This window comes from Symphalangus syndactylus, chromosome 3 (genome assembly GCF_028878055.3).
Source record: "Symphalangus syndactylus isolate Jambi chromosome 3, NHGRI_mSymSyn1-v2.1_pri, whole genome shotgun sequence".
Classification (NCBI taxonomy): domain Eukaryota; kingdom Metazoa; phylum Chordata; class Mammalia; order Primates; family Hylobatidae; genus Symphalangus; species Symphalangus syndactylus.
Window position 1 is genome coordinate 33,555,908 of NC_072425.2, and position 20,045 is coordinate 33,575,952.

Sequence of the window (20,045 nt, forward strand, 5' to 3'; positions counted from 1 at the left end):
CAGCCTCTTGAGTAGCTGTGACTACAGGTGCATGCCACTGCACCTGTCTGCTTTTTTACTTTTTAAACTATAAATAGTTGTTTTAAAAATCAGTATTAGCCCTGGTTAGATTAGATTGAGTGTGGTAAAGCAGAAATAACAATGAATTGGGAATCAGGACCTCTGAATTCTAGCCCCAAATGGCTGTAACACATGAATGTGTTGGGGAGGAGAGGTTTGGCTGATCACATAACTTTTCCTGGCCTCATGTTCTTCATGTAGAAAATGAAGGGGTTGGATTAGATTAGTGGTTCTCACAGTGTGTTCCATGGACCTTTTTAGGGTCACAAAAAACCTTTTAGGCAGTCTGTGAAGGCCTTTTCTTTTTGTACTGTGTCAATATTTGCACTCATGGTACAAAAGCAATGGTGAGCGTACTTGCTAGGTTCCTACCACACATCAAAGCCATGTCACCAGATGACTAACAGTCATTCTATTCTTCAGTGTTATGTACTCATTTAAAAAAAAAAGAGAGAATAAAACTCAGCTTTACTTAAGAACATCCTTGATGAAGCAGTAAAAATGACTTTACTTGAAGAGTAGAAAGGCAAATTATAGCTGCTGAGATGGGTATTTGGCACATATTTTCTCTGAAAGGAAAAAAATGAACTTGTTACTTCAAGAAAAACAACATGATTTATTGGCAATGATAAAAGTTAGCTTTTAAGCAAAAATTAGAATTTTGAGAAACTTGTATTCACCACAGTGATTTGATAGCTTATCAGTACTTAGTGGATTTTTCTGATGTGATTAGAACACAGGTGATATGAGCACAGGCTTTGTAAAAAAATGTATGTATGAAGAAACATTTGCTTAACTCAGTGAGCCAGTATTGTGCACATGAGGAATGATGTTACAAAAGCGTATAAGGACAAGGGAGCCATTCAGAGTAAGATAACCAGTGGAATATAGTATAAGAGTATACAAAAGTTCATTGATGTGGTTTCAGCTCCAAATTGCAACTAACCTTTTTTTTTTTCATTTTTTAAAAATAAGCAATTAACTGTTAAGAAATTATTACTTGTCAAGTTTTGGTGTAGTATCAAAAAAGACTATCCACAATTACCTAAGAAAGCTAAAATCATCTCCACTTTTCCAGCCACACGTATCTGTGCAAGCTAGGTTTTTGTTACTTACTTCAACCAAAACAATGTATTATAGTAGATTGAATATAGAAGAATATATAAAAATTCATTTCTCTTGTAGTAACATTGAAGAGATTAGTAGACAATGTAAAACAGTGCTTCTCCCTCAGTACAATTTTTTTTGCTTTGGAAAATAGTTATTTTTTATAAAAATGTTAGTTTTGAAAATAATGAGTTTATTAATAATTCTGAGTAAACAAATATGTTAAAATTTCTCAGTTTTAATTTCCAGTGTAGTAAATATTGATAGGTTACACAGATATAAACAGAAGCTCTTTGGAGAGTTCAGTAATTTTTAAGAGTGTAAAGGGATCTGAAACAAAGTTTGAGACACCACTGATATAGATGAATTCTCATGACATTTTCAGTTCAAAATAATTTTGAATTGCTGAGTTATAATCAAGCATATTTTCAACAGGGTGCGGTTCTGAAGCCAGAGTTGAAAAGGGACCCTGTCAGTACGAGAGTCAAGTTAAAGATTGTCCCCCATCTCCTCCGCTCTAGACAAGCTGCTGAAACGTTCCCAGCCAACATTCAGGTAATTTGTTTTTTCCAGAGAATATTGGCCTGTCTGCAACTTTTATGTCTATTTAATTAGAGAAAGAACTGTGTTAATGTATATTCAGTGGGTAGGTTGATGTATATAACAAGATTAATGAGATTCTTTTTTTTTCTATCTTAAATTTGCTGCAGTATGATTTTTAAAAAATTATCAGAAAATATATATAGGTTGAGCATCTCTAATTAGAAAATCTGAAATCCTAAATGCTCCAAAGTCCAAAATTTTGTACTGACATGATGCTCCAAGTGCACAATTCCATACTTGGTCTCATGTGACGGATTGCATTAAAACAATCAAAACTTTACTTCATGCATAAAATTATTTAAAATATTGTATAAATTACCTTCAGGCTATGTGCATAAGGTGTATAGAAAATGTCAATGAATTTCATCTTTAGATTTGGGTCTCATCCCCAGGATATCTCATTATGTATGTACACATATTCCAAAATCTGAAAAAATCTGAAATCTCAAAACACTTCTGATCCTAAGCATTTCCAGTAAGGAACACTTAGCCTATACTATATATGGCTTCCATTTATCTTAAATGTATGGTAATAATCCCTTTCAAACAAGGTTTTTTTTTTTTTTATGTGTGGCTTTTCTCCAAAAATGGTATCATTAGCAGCTTAGTCACTTAAATGAAAAAGCTGAGTCATCCTTAACTGAAAGCTCACTTGAAGGCAGTGGCCAAATCCTCTTGATTTCATCATCTTAATGTCTTCACTTCTCTATGCCTGTAATGCTGATATTAATTCAAACTGTTACTTCTTGTTTTGGTTATTGCAGTATTCTTTTAACTTACCTTCCTGCCTCTAGTCTTGGCCCACATCCAGTCTGTTTTCTTTTTCTTTGCTTGTTTTTTTTTTGTTTTTTTGTTTTTTTGTTTTTTTTTTGAGACAGGGTCTCACTGTGTTGCTCAGGCTGGAGTGCAGTGGCACAATCTTGTCTCACTCAGCCTCTACCTCCCAGGCTTAAGTGATCCTTCCACCTCAGCCTCCCGAGTAGCTAAAAAAAAAGTCTATTTCAAATAATGTAGCACTTGGTTATATTTTGTCCTTATCTTTTTGTGGTTTTTTTGGAGACAGAGTCTTGCTGTACCACCCAGACTGGAGTGCAGTAGTGGTATGATCTCGGCTTACTGCAGCCTCTGCCTCCCAAGCTCAAGTGATTCTCCCATCTCCGGGCCTCCCAGGTAGCTGGGACTACAGGCACGTGCCACCGCGCCTGGCTAATTTTTGTATTTTTTTGTACAGATGGAGTTTCACTATGTTGCCCAGGCTGGTCTAGAACTCCTGGGCTCAAGTGATCTTCCTGCCTTGGCCCCCCAAAGTGCTGGGATTTTTTTTTTTTTTTTTTTTTTTTTTTTAAGTGAGACAAGATCTTACTATGTTGCCCGGACTGGCCTTGAATGCTTGGGCTCAAGTGATCCTCCCGTCCCAGCCTCCCTAGTAGCTGGGACTATAGGTGTGAGCCACCATGCCTGGCTCTGTATCATTTTAATGTGTGTATCTCTTAACTCTTCAACAAGATTGAGTGCTTGTTCTTTTTTATATCTCTTGGTACCTAGCACAGTGGCAATTATAAAGCAGATACTCAATGCTAGTCCGTAACTCACATGTTGTTATTAAATAAGATCAGAATACTGCTGGCAGTTTTAGGAACAAGAGTGTATAATTTTTTTTTTTTTTTTTTAGTGTAAGTAATCTTTGTCATAAAAAGGAACTTGAGGGATTTAGATATTTTTGATGTTGATGGTTAATACTGAACTTGCTAGATGCTGCACAGGACTCATCTACATGATCTTTTTGCCTTCTAGATGTGGTTTCATAATACTTGAAGCACCTTTACCCCCATGGGACACTTGTAGAATATTTCCATTTGTATGTTTTCTCTGAAGCTTTTATTAGAATTTGTCCTGCATCATATAATTAAGAAACATAGGGAATAGCTGAGTGGTGACCCACTGCAGTGTGTACTCTTCGTTTCCTCACTGTGGAAGACCCACAATCTTTGCAGACTTGTGAGATCAACCATTGTGTTTGTTACTCCACAGACTATTTATAGGAGTTTCTGATTGGCTTTCTAAGTTGGTCAGCTAATAATGTGTATCTGCATTAATGTTGGAGAACGAGATGTAGTACGAAAGGTTTGCTGCTGAATTCTGATTACTATTCAAAAATATTAAATTCTTATTTTTGTTAATTGATGTTCTAAACTCTTCCTTTCACATAGGTGGTGTATGATGGACTTTTTGGTACAAATACAAATTCAAAGTTAAGAACATTATCCCTGCAATTTGTGCATCATATTTGTATAACGTAAGTTTTTAACTATTTTAACTATAAAGTTTTCAAGCTGCTGGAATGATCGAGTGCTTCAAGTATATCTTTTTACTCATCTTACCTAGAAAGAAATCATGTTTGCTCATCTTTAAAAATTTTTGTATTTTAATAGATTATTTAACTTATTTCTGTTATGTTTCTCATTATTTTATGTAATCATCCATAAAGATATGTAGTTATGAGATTCTTATCTTGCTTTGTGTATGTGTGTTTTATTTAAAGCTGTCCAGAAATCAAGATTAAGCCATTAGGTCCAATGCTTTTGAATGGCCTCACCAAGCTAATCAATGAATACAAAGAGGTAAGTGACTTGTCTTTTAAATTTTATCAACATTTTGTATCTTACATTATTTTCTATAATATTTCTGGTCTGTCAATGTAGTTAGTTAAGTTTGTTAAAGTTTAATTGTTCCTTAACATTTTTACTTGAAATAGTACAAATTTCAGAAATTACTGCCCTTTTTTGTTTTTTTTGGGGGGGGAAATACTTAAAAACTGATATGAGGTCTTACTGTATCCTTTTTTTTTTTGAGATGGAGTTTTGCTCTTGTTGCCCAGGCTGGAGTGCAATGGCATGATCTCGGCTCACTGCAGCCTCCGGCTCCTGGTTCAAGTGATTCTCCTGCCTCAGCCTCCCGAGTAGCTGCCACCACCACACCCAGCTAATTTTTTGTATTTTTAGTAGAGACGGGGTTTTACCATGTTGGCCAGGCTGGTCTTGAATTCCTGACCTCAGATGATCCGCCCGCCTCGGCCTCCCAAAGTGCTGGGATTACAGGCATGAGCCACCACGCCCGGCCTGCTGTATCTTTAAATAGCATTTTTTCAGCCAGCACCTTTTGTGCTACTTCTAGCTATTGTGCAAAAATGGAATTAAAGGAATTGAAATTTATGTTGATTTCCATTTGTGACTATTTGGATTTGGCTTGTGTTGGGAAACTGTTAATTCTCAGGGGCTAAGATACTGTTTTTCCTTTATATTTTTCTCTGGTAAATAATGGGGCTGAGATTTTAATGATTCAAAATTTTGTCAAAACATGCATTCAGTAAATTTTTGATTCCTTAAGCTAAATTGGATGAGGATTCCTTGGATTGTGGATTTTTGAATCCTATTTTTCCCTGCTGTGTTTCTCTTACTATAATATCTCCAGTATTTAAAAGGAATTTGCTTAAAAAGATAATATTTCAAGAATTCTAGTATTATTTTCCCCCGCCTAAGCTAAACATGAATGCATGTTTGCAATAGTATAGTGATATCAAGATCTTACCATCTGAAATTAGAACTGAGTTTGAATCTTAGTTTTGTTCTTTGGTGAGTTACTTAAATTCTTTGCACCTTCTTATTAAAAAAATGAAAATAATAATACTTCATTAGATTACTGTGAAGATTAAATGAGTTAATCTACCTAAATTGTTCACCATAGTCAAGGCACATTAGTAGGTATTATTAGTGAAAGGCACTTTATTTACTGTGCAGCTGTGCTTTGGGGGTGGTAAGTAGGCCTGGTTCTCATAGCTTCTTTCTCCTATTAAGTGATGCTTGCATGGTTAAGATCTAGGGGATCGCTCAGATTATTTTATGGCATAGATAGTGAAGTGCTTTAGAGTCATTGGTAGAAATAAAAATGCGCTGGGGCTTTTGGGGAGAAGCTGTGTATTTAAATATAAGTTAGAGAGGCCAGACAAACCACAGGGTGTGAGCCCCCTTACCTGCAGGTGACATCTGCATGTCTTCCCAACAGATGAATCCATAAGAGTAGCCATTTAGATGTGGAAGGGCAAATCCTACATAAACTTTAACTGGTAGAAGTTTATTGTGTTCTGAGTAATCAGATTATTAGTTTTCGTAAAACCATGTAAAACTCTATCTGTATCTTGAGGAGAGAACCTCACTAATTCACCTGGTGACTATGACCCTCTTAATTTTTTATGGTAGAAAATATGATAGGAAGCTGTTCATTACAGTGTAGATTTTTAGAAAATCACACTACAGTTTAATGCAATTTTGGTGAGAGATGGAGGATCCTAGTCTGTTGGACCAGTGATGTATTTTCTAATGAGTTAAAATGTTTTTTAGTGTGTTGAAGGTGAACTTTGGTGTTTGGAGGTTACATAGTGTTGAAATACCTTGAACTCAGCACCAGCTAAGAGAAACCTTTCATATCTATGACCACTGCATTTTCTTTTTGGAGCGATTGGGGATGCAAGGTTTTGTCTTGTTTTTCCTTTTAGTAGTGTGATGGATTCTGGGTTTGGACATTTTTGTTGTTGTTCAGGTGCTAACACCATGTAATTAGACAGAGTGAGACCTAGGTTTAATAAGGAGTAAAATAATGCATGTAATTGCAGCGAAAAGGTTTTACTGTTTACTGTATTTTTTTGTTTTGTCTGTTTTTTGTTCTTTCTTTTCTTTTTTTAATTTCAAGGACCCTAAACTACTGTCAATGGCATATTCAGCTGTTGGAAAACTCTCCAGGTGAGTAAACTCTTTTTTAGTGAGAGATATGGTGTTGGTAAACAGAGAAAAATTATGTGGCATTTAATAATGGTGGAGAATAAATTTGTTGTGATTCTGAAAGGCAATGTATTTAATGGTCATAGGTTGTTTAGAAATGTCTTCTGTGTAGAAGGAAAAAGATGTGAGACATTTTAATTTACATTTGAAGGTATGTTACTGTATTAAATGGTGGTCTTGAAATGAGAGTTTGAACTTAATTGTGTCATAATGGGTTACTTTTTTTGTACCCTGGAGACTTTCTATTGACCTTAAGTGTTTTTGTTGCTACTTGGCACTAATCTTTATAAACCCAGTGATCAAGGTTTTTCTAGTGATTCTCTTTTCTGAGAATGGTGTTTATGATTCTGAGTGGCCCTGACAGATTTTTTTTTTCTTCTCAATGTGATTTCCTCATTCCAGTTCCTCCTGGCTTCATCTTCCTTCACTGTATTTCAAAGCAGGGAGATAGAGATGAAGCATCCTCAGTGGCACCATGTGCTGCTTCCACCCCCAGTGCAGGTTTTGTGTTGGCCTGTGTAGACCAGGTCTTGCTCTTCTCTACAGTGAAAGGAGCTTTGGGGTTTGGAAGAAAGCCACCCCAGATCAGTGGATATAGTGCACGGTTGTCAGCCAACCTTGTCCCTTGTCTGTTGGCATGAAGTAACAAAGCCCCTTTCAGCGACAGTCATTAGTTTAGATCACAGTTTGGTCTTATCTAATTTCTTCATGTTAAAATCAGAAATGTTAACTGAATGCATGGAATATTATAGAGGGGATATTTGGAAGATGTGCGTATTAATCAAGCGTTATTTGGATTAAATAATTAAATACTTAGAAAATTTTTTGGCTCTTGGAGGAGGTGATATAATGATGCTGACCTTGTCTTCAGAGAGTTCAGGAAAATTTGTGTTTAGTTTCATTTTTTCCCTTTTTCATCTCTTGGAAATTCATGATAGTAACAATATTTTTACATTCTTTTGCAGTCGAATGCCGCATTTATTCACTAAGGATATAGCTCTTGTGCAGCAGCTTTTTGAAGCCCTTTGTAAGGTAGGGAAACATCTGTTAAGTTTATGCTTTCTATTTGGGTGTTCCCCTGGGAACTCAACAGGGAGGGAAACATTTTTATCATCTTTATAGGAAGAGCCTGAGACTCGACTTGCTATTCAAGAAGCTTTATCTATGATGGTTGGAGCGTATAGTACTTTGGAAGGGGCACAGCGAACTCTCATGGAGGCACTTGTGGCTTCATACTTAATAAAGGTAGGTCTGTGTGAACTACAAAGCCTGGGTAGTATATGGTTTACATTTTTAAGAACAAAATTTGAATTGCTACTTAAATGTTTTGATAATTAAGATGAATATTTGCTTTCACTTGAGCCGTGATTTAGGATCTATTTTTAATTCTTCACGATGAAAATTTGACTTTAGGGGAGAAGCAGTGGTAGTATTCATAGCGATGCTTATGTTTAGAGCTTTCCATGTGGGAAAACTATTCTTAATGCCATGTCCTCCGAGTTAGAAGTGTTTGGTCTTTGTAACTGGTAGCTGAGCACTACTGTCTGCTGGGGTAGAGTTTGATAGGTAACATTTTCAGAGAAAAGCAGAAGGGATGAAAGACAAGTTCCATATGTCAAAGTGAGTCTTTAGGAAGTGAGCCAGTACTATCATACATGTTCTTCTTCCTGTGGTCCTCGTTATTTGGTTTTCAGGGGAATTTGTAGGAGGATTTTGAATATCTGTAGATACATAAACACACACATATATATGTAATATGTAAAATATTATATATTTGCTTTAGTCAGTTCTTTGTCCCACATTTTTAGGAGTAGAAAGAGAGGGAGATTGGAAGACAGAATGATACTAAAAAGTGTCAGTGAGATTAATATAAATTGTGTCCTAATGGAATTAGACTGACATGATTTAATATTTTGAGGGAATTTTAAACGTTCAGAAAGGTATCTGCTTCCTATTAAAATATGACAGAGTTAAATGTGCTATTATATACATTCAGAAAGCTTACTATGATGGAGTCCTATTGTCAAGTGCTCTTAGTGTGCAGTGCATGTGGTTCATGGTCATACATTATGGACAAAGGTGTGTAGGCATATTTGGAAGCTCATTAGAATAGAATACTTAAACTTTCTCTAGGTAACTTTACAAGGAAGTGTGATGCTTGTATAAACACTTATAGATACTGGTTCTATGCATGCAGATCAAATCATGTAACACTATTACCAAGACAAAGCTAATTTCTTTTCACAGACAACATTTAAAGCAACCAAATTCTAGGTTAGTTATGTAATTTAGGCTAGTCTTTAATATCCTCACTCTTTAATGTAGTGCAAGGAATGCTAAATAGCAAGAATACCAGAATGAGTGGGACAATATATATATTTTTAGTGTCTCTCCTATTTCACTTATGTTTGTGGCTAGAGGAGTGACCTGGGGAAGGTACATAAGAATAAAGCTTTAGGCCCAGCACGGTGGCTCATGCCTGTAATCCCAGCACTTTGGGAGGCCGAGGTGGGTGGATCACAAGGTCAGGAGATCGAGACCATCCTGGCTAACATGGTGAAACCCTGTCTCTACTAAAAATACAAAAAGTTAGCTGGGCGTGGTGGCGGGCGCCCGTAGTCCCAGCTACTCAGGAGGCTGAGGCAGGAGAATGGCGTGAGGCCGGGAGGTGGAGGTTACAGTGAGCCGAGATTGCACCATTGCACTCCAGCCTGGGTGACAGAGCGAGACTCCGTCTCAAGAATGAAGCTTCAGCATGGTGGTGGGCACCTGTAGTCCCAGCTACTCAGGAGGCTGAGGCAGGAGAATGGCGTGACCTGGGAGGCGGAGCTTGCAGTGAGCCGAGATAGCGCCACTACACTCCAGCCTGGGCGAAAGAGTGAGACTCCGTCTCAGAAAAAAAAAAAAAAAAAATAAATAACTAAAGCTCCAGGATCAGTAGATTATAAAACTACTTTTCTGGTTGAACTTTGTAGTTATAGATTATTAATCTCAGTTAATTGAATATATTTCTGTAGTTGAAACTGCTTTGGAGTCAGTTTCAACTTTAGAGCTAATCTGAGAACATTGGAAGTATTTTGCTTCAAATTGGTGGAGATTCCAAGTAGGCTCTGTTTGTAATTTCTGCAAAATACCTCAGTTTCACTCATGTGACTGACAGTTTGAGAGTTGGGGTGGCAGAGGTGGTGGCTAGAAACTGTCACAGTGACCCTGGTCCCAAGGTTTGGGCTGAGGATGTGCAGAGATTCTCTAGTTATGGTCTTCGGAGGTCTTCCTGCTTTACCTGGAGGATCCTCTGAAATTATAAGAATACTCTTTAAGTAATGCCACTGTCCAAAAGACTTAAACAACATGATTAAAGATCTTGAACAAATGATTTAATTTATTTAGATACACATTTACTAAAATGTCACCTTAGAATTTTGAATTGTTTACAAGAAGACTCATCTTGATTGGAATGAATGGCTGGTAATTGATTTTTTTTTTCCTTTTTCTTTTTTGGATCGGGGTGATCTGTGTATGTTTACACATCAACTAGCCTGAAGTTCAAGTTCGACAAGTGGCTGTGAAATTTGCCAGCACGGTGTTTCCCTCAGATCATATCCCTTCCAGATATTTGCTGCTACTGGCTGCAGGAGATCCGTAAGTTTCAAAAGGTGTTAATTTGAATTTTGGTTTATTTTGAATTTATTTGAAAATTACTAAAAGTTGTATTGTTTACAGTGTTGGTCTATCTATGAAATTTAGAAGCTATTTATTAAAGAAAGTATGGCCGTTGATGTGATATAGACCTGTACTTATATACCTATATATTTATATAATAATACAAACATTACATATGTGTCTGTATATAATATATATTATGTAGATATATGTATAATATATGATATATAGCTAATACAGAAAATGCTTATGAAATGGTCAAGTGTAAATAAAGCAGATTATATAATTGCATGTGTAATATAATTATATCTCTAAAAACAAGCCCTGTGTAGGGAGAAAAAGGCTAATGTTGATGGTTTGACATATGTATTAATATTTTATTAAATATGGAGTATCATTTTATATTTAATATACTTATATTTTTAAATGAGGCATAAGTTGCATTTTATATTAATGAATTATACTACTGCATTTTCTAGAGTGTATAATGCATTTTAAAAGAATGTTTAAATGGTTTTGAAATTGGGACATGCCTTTAAAAGTCATGTACATATAATGAAATATATGTGGACATGTTAAAACAACTCTTTTCAAATCTGTTACATATCTTATAGTCAATGCCATCTTAAAATCCATGCAGCACTCTATTTCATATTAAACCATTACTACATTTAACGTTTAGAATTTTTGCATCCTTTAAGTGAGATTCTTGTATGTGTTTTTCTTGTTTGTTATCAGGGATAGCCTTATTTGGGAAGATGAAAAGCCTCATTTATACTGAGGAATAGTTTAAATAAAATTATGCGTTCTGTGATGATTTGAACACCCTTGCCCATAAACTTTTATGGTCCATTTTTTAAAAATGGGTAATTCCTTGATAACTGTTTCAGTGTTCTAGTTGGCCAACTGTGTGCCCCTCATGCCATTTATTTTCTTTACTATAAGTTGTATATATTTTGCTGTTATTTATTTGGTTGGTATTTTAATTGGACATCACAGGTTATTACCAGGCCCTGATTTTTGACTTCTGATCTTGGCTGCTGCTTCTCATAGAGCACATTTCAATCTGGTTAAAGTGGCTTTGGATTGTTAATGTTGATTCTGGTGCTCTGTTGCTTCTTAATTTTTTTACATTAGTTTCCCAACCACAGGCCAGATGTACTGGGGTCTGGCAGCCAAGGTGTCAGTTCATGTTAGAGCAAGGATTCAAGTCTAGGGAGTTGGACTTCCAAATAGAGCTCTTAACTGCTATATCTTATTCTGTAAGTGCGGAAAATTGTTTTTATTTAAGAAACCAAAACCAAAGCCTAATTCAACAGTTTTCCTTCTTAGGTTAAAACCGTTCAGGTCAAATGAAAATCCTCTGACAACTTAAGGAATTATTTATTAATTCTTTCTTTTCGACCCTTTATCTGTTGTTTGGAAAATGAGACATGATCAGAGGCAGCTGAACAATTAAAAGGCCTTTATGTGGTATCTGGATAAGACTATTGCTGAGATCAGTCTGTAGGTGGTCTGAAATTGGTTGGGGTTTATATTTTTACACTTTAATGTCACTTATCAGTTATTAGTTGTACAGAAGTGTAGCTGAATACATAGAGATGTAAGTAAGAGTTTGGGTGGAGTGTGTAGGCCACTGGATAGTCACTGAATTTTAAAATATGTATTATAGTTGTTTATGATTTAACTCTACGAGGTAAAGCATACACATATAAATTTACATAATAATTTACTTAAAGTACCCTATCTTGTTTTTTAATGTGAGTCAAATTCAAAGATGTAAGCCAGATGACTCCCGGGCCTCATGCAATTTCTAAAAAGAAGTGATTTCTTACAATGTGTTATGTTGACTCTGCTTAGATAGCCAAGAATGTATTTAAGACATTTTCTGAGAACTCTGGCTGCCAAATAAAATTGCTGTTGTTATTCTTCAAATGATCATTTCCAATTGGTGACATTTATTTTTTATTCTTATTTGTCTTTTTCTGAAAGACGTGAAGAAGTTCATGGAGAAGCACAACGTGTTTTAAGGTGTCTTCCAGGTAGAAACAGAAAAGAAAGTACTTCTGAGCAGATGCCTTCCTTCCCAGAAATGGTTTATTACATCCAAGAAAAGGTATGGCATGCAACTTAAGGTAATTAGTCTAAATTGTAATGGATAATGAAAATAAAAACATTCATCTTTAAAGTGAAAAATGTAATCACTAAATGTTGACTCATAAAATTTCTTTTTTTCTTTTTCTTTTCTTTTTTTTTTTTGAGATGGAGCTTCGCTCTTGTTGCCTAGGCTGGAGTGCAATGGCATGATATCGGCTCATTGCAAACTCCACCTCCTGGGTTCAAGTGATTCTCCTGCCCCAGCTCCCGAATAGCTGGGATTATAGGCGCCTGCCACCAAGCCCAGTTAATTTTTTGTATTTTTAGTAGAAACAGTGTTTCACCATGTTGGCCAGGCTGGTCTTGAACTCCTGACCTCAGGTGATCCACCCGCCTTGGCCTCCCAAAGTGCTGGGTTTACAGGCGTGAGCCACCATGCCCAGCTGACTCATAAAGTTTCTAGCATTAATACTTACAATAAGAAGGAGATACAAAGTGAGAAAAAAAATTATAATCCTCACCTGTAATTGATCTGTTTTGCCTAAACTTGAATTACTTATAATTCCTTTCATGCTTGGCAACATTTTGGCTGTGTTAAATATTTTTTCCCTTAATATGACATGCTTAAAAATACATCTCCTTTTTTTAAAACTTTTTTTTTTTTTTTTTTGAGACGGGGTCTTGCTCTGGTCACCCAGGCTGGAGTGCAGTGGTGTGGTCTCAGTTCACAGAAACCTCCACCTCCCAGGCCCAAGTGATCCACCCTCCTCAGCCTCCCGATAGCTGGGACTACAGGTGTACACCACTGTGCCTGGCTAATTTTTGTATTTTTTGTAGAGACAGGGTTTTGCTATATTGCCCACGCTGGTTCTCCTTTTTATTTTTAAGGGCACTCTTTAGGGTAGTATAAGTTTAAGGATGCTTCAGGGAACAATTCATGTTCTTCCCACCATGTTCATAAGAGAGCATCCCATCTGCTTTTGTAAGTCTTTGCTTTTGCACAGTGTTTTCTGCTGGTAGATCCAGGATATTGGCAGTAATGACCATCCACCCCCTCCAGGCCTTGACTGTGTCCCACTTTGCCGGAGGACGTCTTCCTACCTTTTACCTCCACTGGTGATCCTAACTCTTTGCTAGGTAGGCACCTTAAGGGAGTTGAAGGTCAGTATGTAGTGGCCATGATTCTGTTTTCCACATAGCAGCACAGTCTATTTGTGGTCAGAAGATTATCTGCTTGTAGTTTCCTCCTACTTTCATTATTAATGAAAATAAATGGCATGCAGTGACCTGAGATGACCATATTAGTAGATGTCTGGAATAGGTTTATTATTTTTAAACAAACCAGAACATACATGGAAAAAGGGCAACACATTTGTCATTTAGTGTGTGAGGAACATGCACGATCAGCATGGTTAATAGGAAAGTGGAAAATGATCAGAAAAAGAAGCAAACTTAGGACATTTAGCTAGAAATACAGTTGTTTTTGAGTTGAGGAAGGGCAGGTATGCTTCATTTTTCAGTAATTCTGTCTGTTTTGGACTTTTTAAACTTAGGCTTCTCATCGAATGAAAACTCCAGTCAAGTACATGACCGGGACCACTGTCCTTCCATTTAACCCAGCAGCCTTTGGAGAGGTAGAACTTTCATATATTTCTATTTACTTTTTGTAAGTGTTCTAAAAAGATCACACCACACCCAAAGAGGGGTCTGTCATTTTGTTGTGTTTTAGGTAAACCCATATTGTGGTGTCATTGTTCTTCATCGGGTTGCTTATTTAAAAAAACAGTATTGGGAAATTGGTATTATTTTAATTCATAGTGAAGTATGTAAGTATATTTATCTCAGTGAGATTCTTTTTGTGAAAAAACTGGATGTTCTGTAGTGATTACTGTTGGGATTTTGCAGCAAGTTAGATTTGGGTTTTAAAGCCAACCTGTTGTTGAGGTTGTTAGGGTTATTTAGTTTTGAAGGTTGGAGAGGATTAACTGATCACACTTATTAAGGGAAATTCTGTTTTTTTTAGATTACTGACTAGCACTAGGTAAATTACAAGAAGTAATCTTGTTAAGATTAAGAATATTCATGGTGAATTTGCTGCCTATCCTAGTTTAATGATCAATGAAAAAGCTTCCAGAGGACGGACTTCTTGGTAGCCTGTTTATATAAGGGTTGTTTTGTTTGTTTGTTTGTTTGTTTTTGAGAAGGAGTCTCACTGTGTTGCCCAGGCTGGAGTACAGTGAATGGTGTGATCTCAGTTCATTGCAACCTCGCCTTCTGGGCTCAAGTGAACCTCCTGCCTCAGTCTCTTGAGTAGCCAAGACTACAGGTGTGCACCACCACTCCTGGCTAATTTTGTTATCTTTTTGGTAGAGATGGGTTTCACCAGGTTTCCCAGGCTGGTCTTGAACTCCTGGGCTAAAGCAGTCCTCCTGCCTCAGCCTCCCAAAGTGTTGGGATTACAGGCGTGAGCCACTGCGTCTGGTCTATATCAGAGATTTTTATGGTGTTGTCTATTTTTCTGTAGATGAATTGAACCCATTTTCTCAAATTCTTGTGTCAGTGGAGTAAACACAACTGGAATTCTACAGGAATAATAGGCCATTTGCTTCAGATTTCTGTCCTCTCTCACTGTCTGTCTCTCTCTCTGTCTCTGTCTCTCTCTCTCTCTCTCTCTCTCTCACACACACACACACACACACACACGGCTTTTAAAAAATAATGATTTTTATTATAATTTTTAACTTTTAGGCTTGAGGGTACATGTGAAGGTTTTTTATATAGGTAAATATGTGTCGTGGGGGTTTGTTGTATATACTATTTCATTACCCAGATATTAAGCCCAATACCCCATAGTTATCTTTTCTGCTCCTCTCCCTTCTCCCACCCTCTCTCCTCAAGTAGACCCCCGTGTCTGTTGTTTGCTTCTTTGCATTCAGAAGTTCTTATCATCTAACTCCCACTTATAAGTGAGAACATGTGGTATTTGATTTTCTGCTCCTGCGTTAGTTTGCTAAGGATAACAGCCTCCAGCTCCAATTTCTGACTTTAAAAGTTCAGTTTGTATTTTAACAATCTTAAAAAATTCTTTGAATTTGCAAACCTTGTTACACAAATTTTGCTCTATTACGGCATATTTTCTGCCCTCTATAAGGATGGGAATAGCTTTATAAAGAAGTGTGGGTGAATCAAAACTAGAAATTGTTACTTTGAAGAGTACCTTCCCACACTGACTTTTCGAGAAGCTTATGCAGTCTTCCTCTCCGTTCTGTTTGTAGATCGTTCTGTACTTGCGCATGTGCCTTGCGCACAGTGCGGGGGTGGTGCCCACCTCTCAGAGTTTGGCTGATATGCAGGATCATGCCCCAGCCATTGGACGCTACATACGGACTTTAATGTCAAGTGGGCAGACGGCACCCTCATCATCTAACAAGAGTGGGGAAACTAACCCTGTCCAGATCTACATTGGCCTGCTTCAGCAGCTGTTAGCAGGTGTTGGAGGTAGGAATTTGTGATGCGAAGGAAAGATATTAAAGCAGTTAAGCAAAAATCTAATTTTAAACTTAGCTAAGAATTTATAGCAAAATTATTCCTTCTCTTCACTTCTGTAACTGAACATTAGCCTTTGTTTCTTTTTTAAACTTATCTGATTCATTCTGGATACACTACTTCTTTTTTCAGAAAGAAATGCTAACAATAGATAAATACATTTTTACTTTGGAAGTGGATGTGAAGAACAGGATATCTTTTTTATAGATAGCTCATCTGTAAATTTGCTGTAGTGAATCACATACTATATTTAGGTTGTGTAGGTTTTTTTTTTTTTTTTTAATAGAACCGAAAGAATGCATGCTAAAGCAGTGGCCTTATACTTTAAAGGAATTTAGTGATCCCTGTATGTTCATTACTTTTCTTGAAATTTAAAGTGGTTCTGAATTCTTATTTAGGTTTGCCAGTTATGTACTGTCTATTGGAAGCTGTGTCAGTGTATCCAGAAAAGCTGGCTACCAAATTTGTAGACAAAACAGAATGGATAAAGGTATGTTCTTCATGTACCTTTTTTAAAACAAATTCTATTTCAGACCTTAACCTCATGATTTCTTTTTCGTGCCAGCATCCCTGTGACCTTTTCTGCCTTTAGGTCATTTTGAAAACTCTCTCATCATCAGGCACTTACTGGGAAGCATGTAGGTCACTATGTGTCATTGACACATCCGGAGGAGATTGGGAGATGAATTGAGAAGCATAGGATTAAAAATAAAATTCTGTTTCAAAAGTTTTTTTTTTTTTTGAAAAAATAAGCAATAGATTTGTGTAGTTTAAATAAAAACTATGTAAAATGTCTCCTTTACATAACCATCTCCAACCTACCCAAGCCTTCTAATTTTTGTCCTTTCGTCTCCCCTCTGACAAACATATGTAAGTCACCACTTATATATGGCATGCTTTCTAGAGTTTACTTAACGTATATACACATAAAAACATGCATTTAAAATTTTTGTCCCATCTTTTTATCAAAAGCAGCATACTATTCATACTGTTGTATACATTCTTTCACTTAATAGTAGAGAGATATTCCACTACAACTATGGAGAGAGCATCTTCTTTAACAGCCTCAGTTTTTATTGTATGAATGTACTGTCATGTATTCTAGATCTTTATAGATGGTCATTTAGAGTACTTCCATTCTGCTGCAATGAATAATCTATCATCTTGCATATTGAGGAAGTATATGTTTTAGATGGATTCCCCAGAAGTGGAATAGCTGGATCAGAGGACATGTGTTTTTGTAATTTTCATAGATAATGTCACACCCTCCATGTGTGTGGTACCAATGTACACTTCTACCAGTCATGTATGAGGGTGTTCCTGTCTCATGGCCACACCAAAAGGGATGCCAGGCTTAGAAAATAAAAATACAAGATACTCAGTTAAATTTGAATTTCAGATAAATAATGAATAATTTTTTTTAGTGTAAGTATTGGCCCATACAGTTTTCTGTATCTCCATGTGCTACATATTGCGGTTCTTTTTTTTTGAAAATACAGCTTGAATGATGGTAAAAATGTACAAATTATGTCTTTAAGTGTGAAAACATGAATGAAATTTACCAAGAGGTGTGAGTTTTGCACATTTCTGGATAGTCTGGTCTTATGAAATTGCTTCTAGTTTAAAAAGGTTTTTTTATTTCTTATGAATATTGACTGATTTTAAATTGATTTTATAGTTTTTGAGCTTTGATGTTTTAGATGAGAGGTGGTCATACTATAGTCAAAGGTCCAAATAGGGCTTGCCTCCTGTTTTTGTATGGTTTGCAAGCTAAGAATGGTTTTTACATTTTTAAATGTGGAAAAAAACATTAAGAAACGAATAACGTTTCATGACACAAACATTGTCGGGTCCACATTTTACTGGAACCCAGCCACGCTCATTCGTTGTGTATTGTCTGTTGCTGCCTTTGTACTGCAGTGGCAGAATGGAGTAGTTGCAGCAGAGACCAAATGGCCCATAAAGGCTTTTTGTTTTTTTACAGAAGTTTGCTGACCCTTGTTTTAGCTCATCTGTGAATAAATTTACCTGTTTTGTACTTGTGTATCTTTAATGAAAATGGACCTAAGATTTTGTTATATAATTCATTCAGCTTTCATTTTGTTTTCAAATAATGGCTTGCTTTTTTCTCAATATCCATCAACAGATTGAACATTCTTTTAATTTTAAAAGATGTTGTCATCAGGCACGTGGTTCTGTGTCATGTATATATTTGTTTTTTTTATACTGCTCAGAGTCTGATGAATAGCAGTAAAGAAGAAATGCGCGAACTGGCAGCATTGTTTTATTCTGTGGTGGTATCAACAGTGTCGGGGAATGAGTTGAAATCAATGATAGAACAGCTTATAAAGACTACAAAAGACAATCACGTATGTTATTGTGTTTTCATTTTTTTTGTGGGAGATAGGGTTTTATAAAAGGATCTAACTTATTTTTGATTTTTATGTTCTCATTTGTAAAATGAACTTATAAATTCCTTGCTTTTATGACTGTAAAGAGTAAATGAGATAGGTAATGCATTGGTTCAGTCAGCTCACTTAAAATACTAGTGCTGTGTCTGATAAGCACTGTTTTAGGTGCTAGGAGTACAGTGAGTCATAAATACATGAGAATCCCTGGTACAACAGGATGCTCAGAGCCTGTAGCCATACCACCGTGAACACACCTAATCTCATCTGATCTTGGAAACTAAGCAGGGTCGGGCCCGATGAGTACTGAAAGCAAGAAATGTTAGCTCCTTTTTTCTTCCTCATCTACTGCTGCCAGTGAAAAAACAAGTTTTACTTCACATAGTTTGTTGGTAACCTTGTGTCTGGAGGTTTTGGCAATTAGAAATAGGATGTGTTTATTGTCTTTCGTTGGCAATAGGAAGACATTATGTGTGAAAGTTATGATATTTTAGTTACATAAGTGCTGTAAGCTAGAAAGTGGCGTGGGAGCATGTAGGAGCATGTAGGAAAGTCATCTCACCCGGAATTGGAGTAGGCATGGAATTAGAGGATGTAAATCTTAAAGTGAATCAAGATTCAGCTTCTCAAAATTCCGTTAGAAACTCAAGGTTTCTCTTGTTCCCTAAGCTTGGTGCATTAGCATCCAGTGAAACCTCGAGTGTTCACTTTATTCTTTAGCCTTATGTTTTGTTGGAGAGATGATCCTAGTAGACACACAGTTACTGCCATGTATTCTTGCGGATATGGGAGAGAGCCAGAGATTTGCTATTGTTTTGCTAAATTCAGAGCCCGGAGATACAGCATGGATCCTTGCTTGCATTGGGATTCACGGTGGGAAGGTATTTGGCTAAAAAGAAAATGAGAATGTCAGAGCAACAAGACCTGGAGAGAAATGCTGACACCCTCCCTGATCAAGAGGAACTCATTCAGAGTGCTACAGAAACAATAGGTAATTAATGTCTTTATGCCGACTTGGGTGTTGCAGTTTTTGAATTATGTTAAATTTTAATATGGCGTTTCAGTTTCTTTTTATGGCATTGTACTTTAAAAGACACAAGCTTTTTCACGAAAAACTTACTTGATAAATTCTGTATTTTTAATGACAACGAAGAGTGGGTGTGGTGGCTCATGCCTATAATCTCAGTACTTTGGGAGACCAAGGTGGGAGGATCACTTGAGTCCAAGAGTTTGAGACCAGTCTAGTCAGCATAGTAAGACCAAGCCTCTACAAAAAAATAAACAAAATTAGCTTGGTATGGTGGCGTGTACCTGTAGCCTCAACTACTGAGGAAGCTAAGGTGGGAGAATCACTGGAGCCTGGGAGGTCAAGGCTGCAGTGAGCTGTGATCATGCCACTGCACTCCCGCCTGGGTGACAGAGCTAGACCTTGTATCAAAAAACCAAAACAAAACAAAGCAAAAAACAAAGCAATGAAAGCACTGTATTTTTTTCTCTACATTTTTTTCTACATGTTTTTATAAACAGGGATGATCCTATTATGGGAACAAATTTATACATTAAAAAAATACTGCTCTATCCCATGTTGCCATGTTGTCTTTCCACTGAATAAATGTTGACAAATTGTCAACTAGAAGATACCGTACACTTTGATTTTATTTTGCCGTCTTAAATCGTGAGTACATCACTGGTTGCTTTGGGTCATTAAGGATAATGGTATATAATT

At 36.5% G+C, this 20,045-nt stretch overlaps 1 protein-coding gene across 3 annotated transcripts in view; it reads left to right on the forward strand.

Moving 5' to 3' along the window:
• ECPAS (Ecm29 proteasome adaptor and scaffold) overlaps positions 1 to 20,045 on the forward strand; it is a 126,193-nt gene that overhangs the window by 57,866 nt on the left and 48,282 nt on the right. For all 3 annotated transcript variants that reach the window (XM_055271514.2, XM_055271516.2, XM_055271513.2), the window contains 13 exons: positions 1,603 to 1,722; positions 3,981 to 4,066; positions 4,313 to 4,391; positions 6,517 to 6,566; positions 7,571 to 7,637; positions 7,728 to 7,850; positions 10,144 to 10,247; positions 12,261 to 12,384; positions 13,919 to 13,999; positions 15,641 to 15,863; positions 16,310 to 16,401; positions 18,146 to 18,280; positions 19,148 to 19,310. In XM_055271514.2, coding sequence (XP_055127489.1) covers positions 1,603 to 1,722; positions 3,981 to 4,066; positions 4,313 to 4,391; positions 6,517 to 6,566; positions 7,571 to 7,637; positions 7,728 to 7,850; positions 10,144 to 10,247; positions 12,261 to 12,384; positions 13,919 to 13,999; positions 15,641 to 15,863; positions 16,310 to 16,401; positions 18,146 to 18,280; positions 19,148 to 19,310 — 1,447 coding nt within the window. The remainder of the gene's footprint in view (positions 1 to 1,602; positions 1,723 to 3,980; positions 4,067 to 4,312; positions 4,392 to 6,516; positions 6,567 to 7,570; positions 7,638 to 7,727; positions 7,851 to 10,143; positions 10,248 to 12,260; positions 12,385 to 13,918; positions 14,000 to 15,640; positions 15,864 to 16,309; positions 16,402 to 18,145; positions 18,281 to 19,147; positions 19,311 to 20,045) is intronic.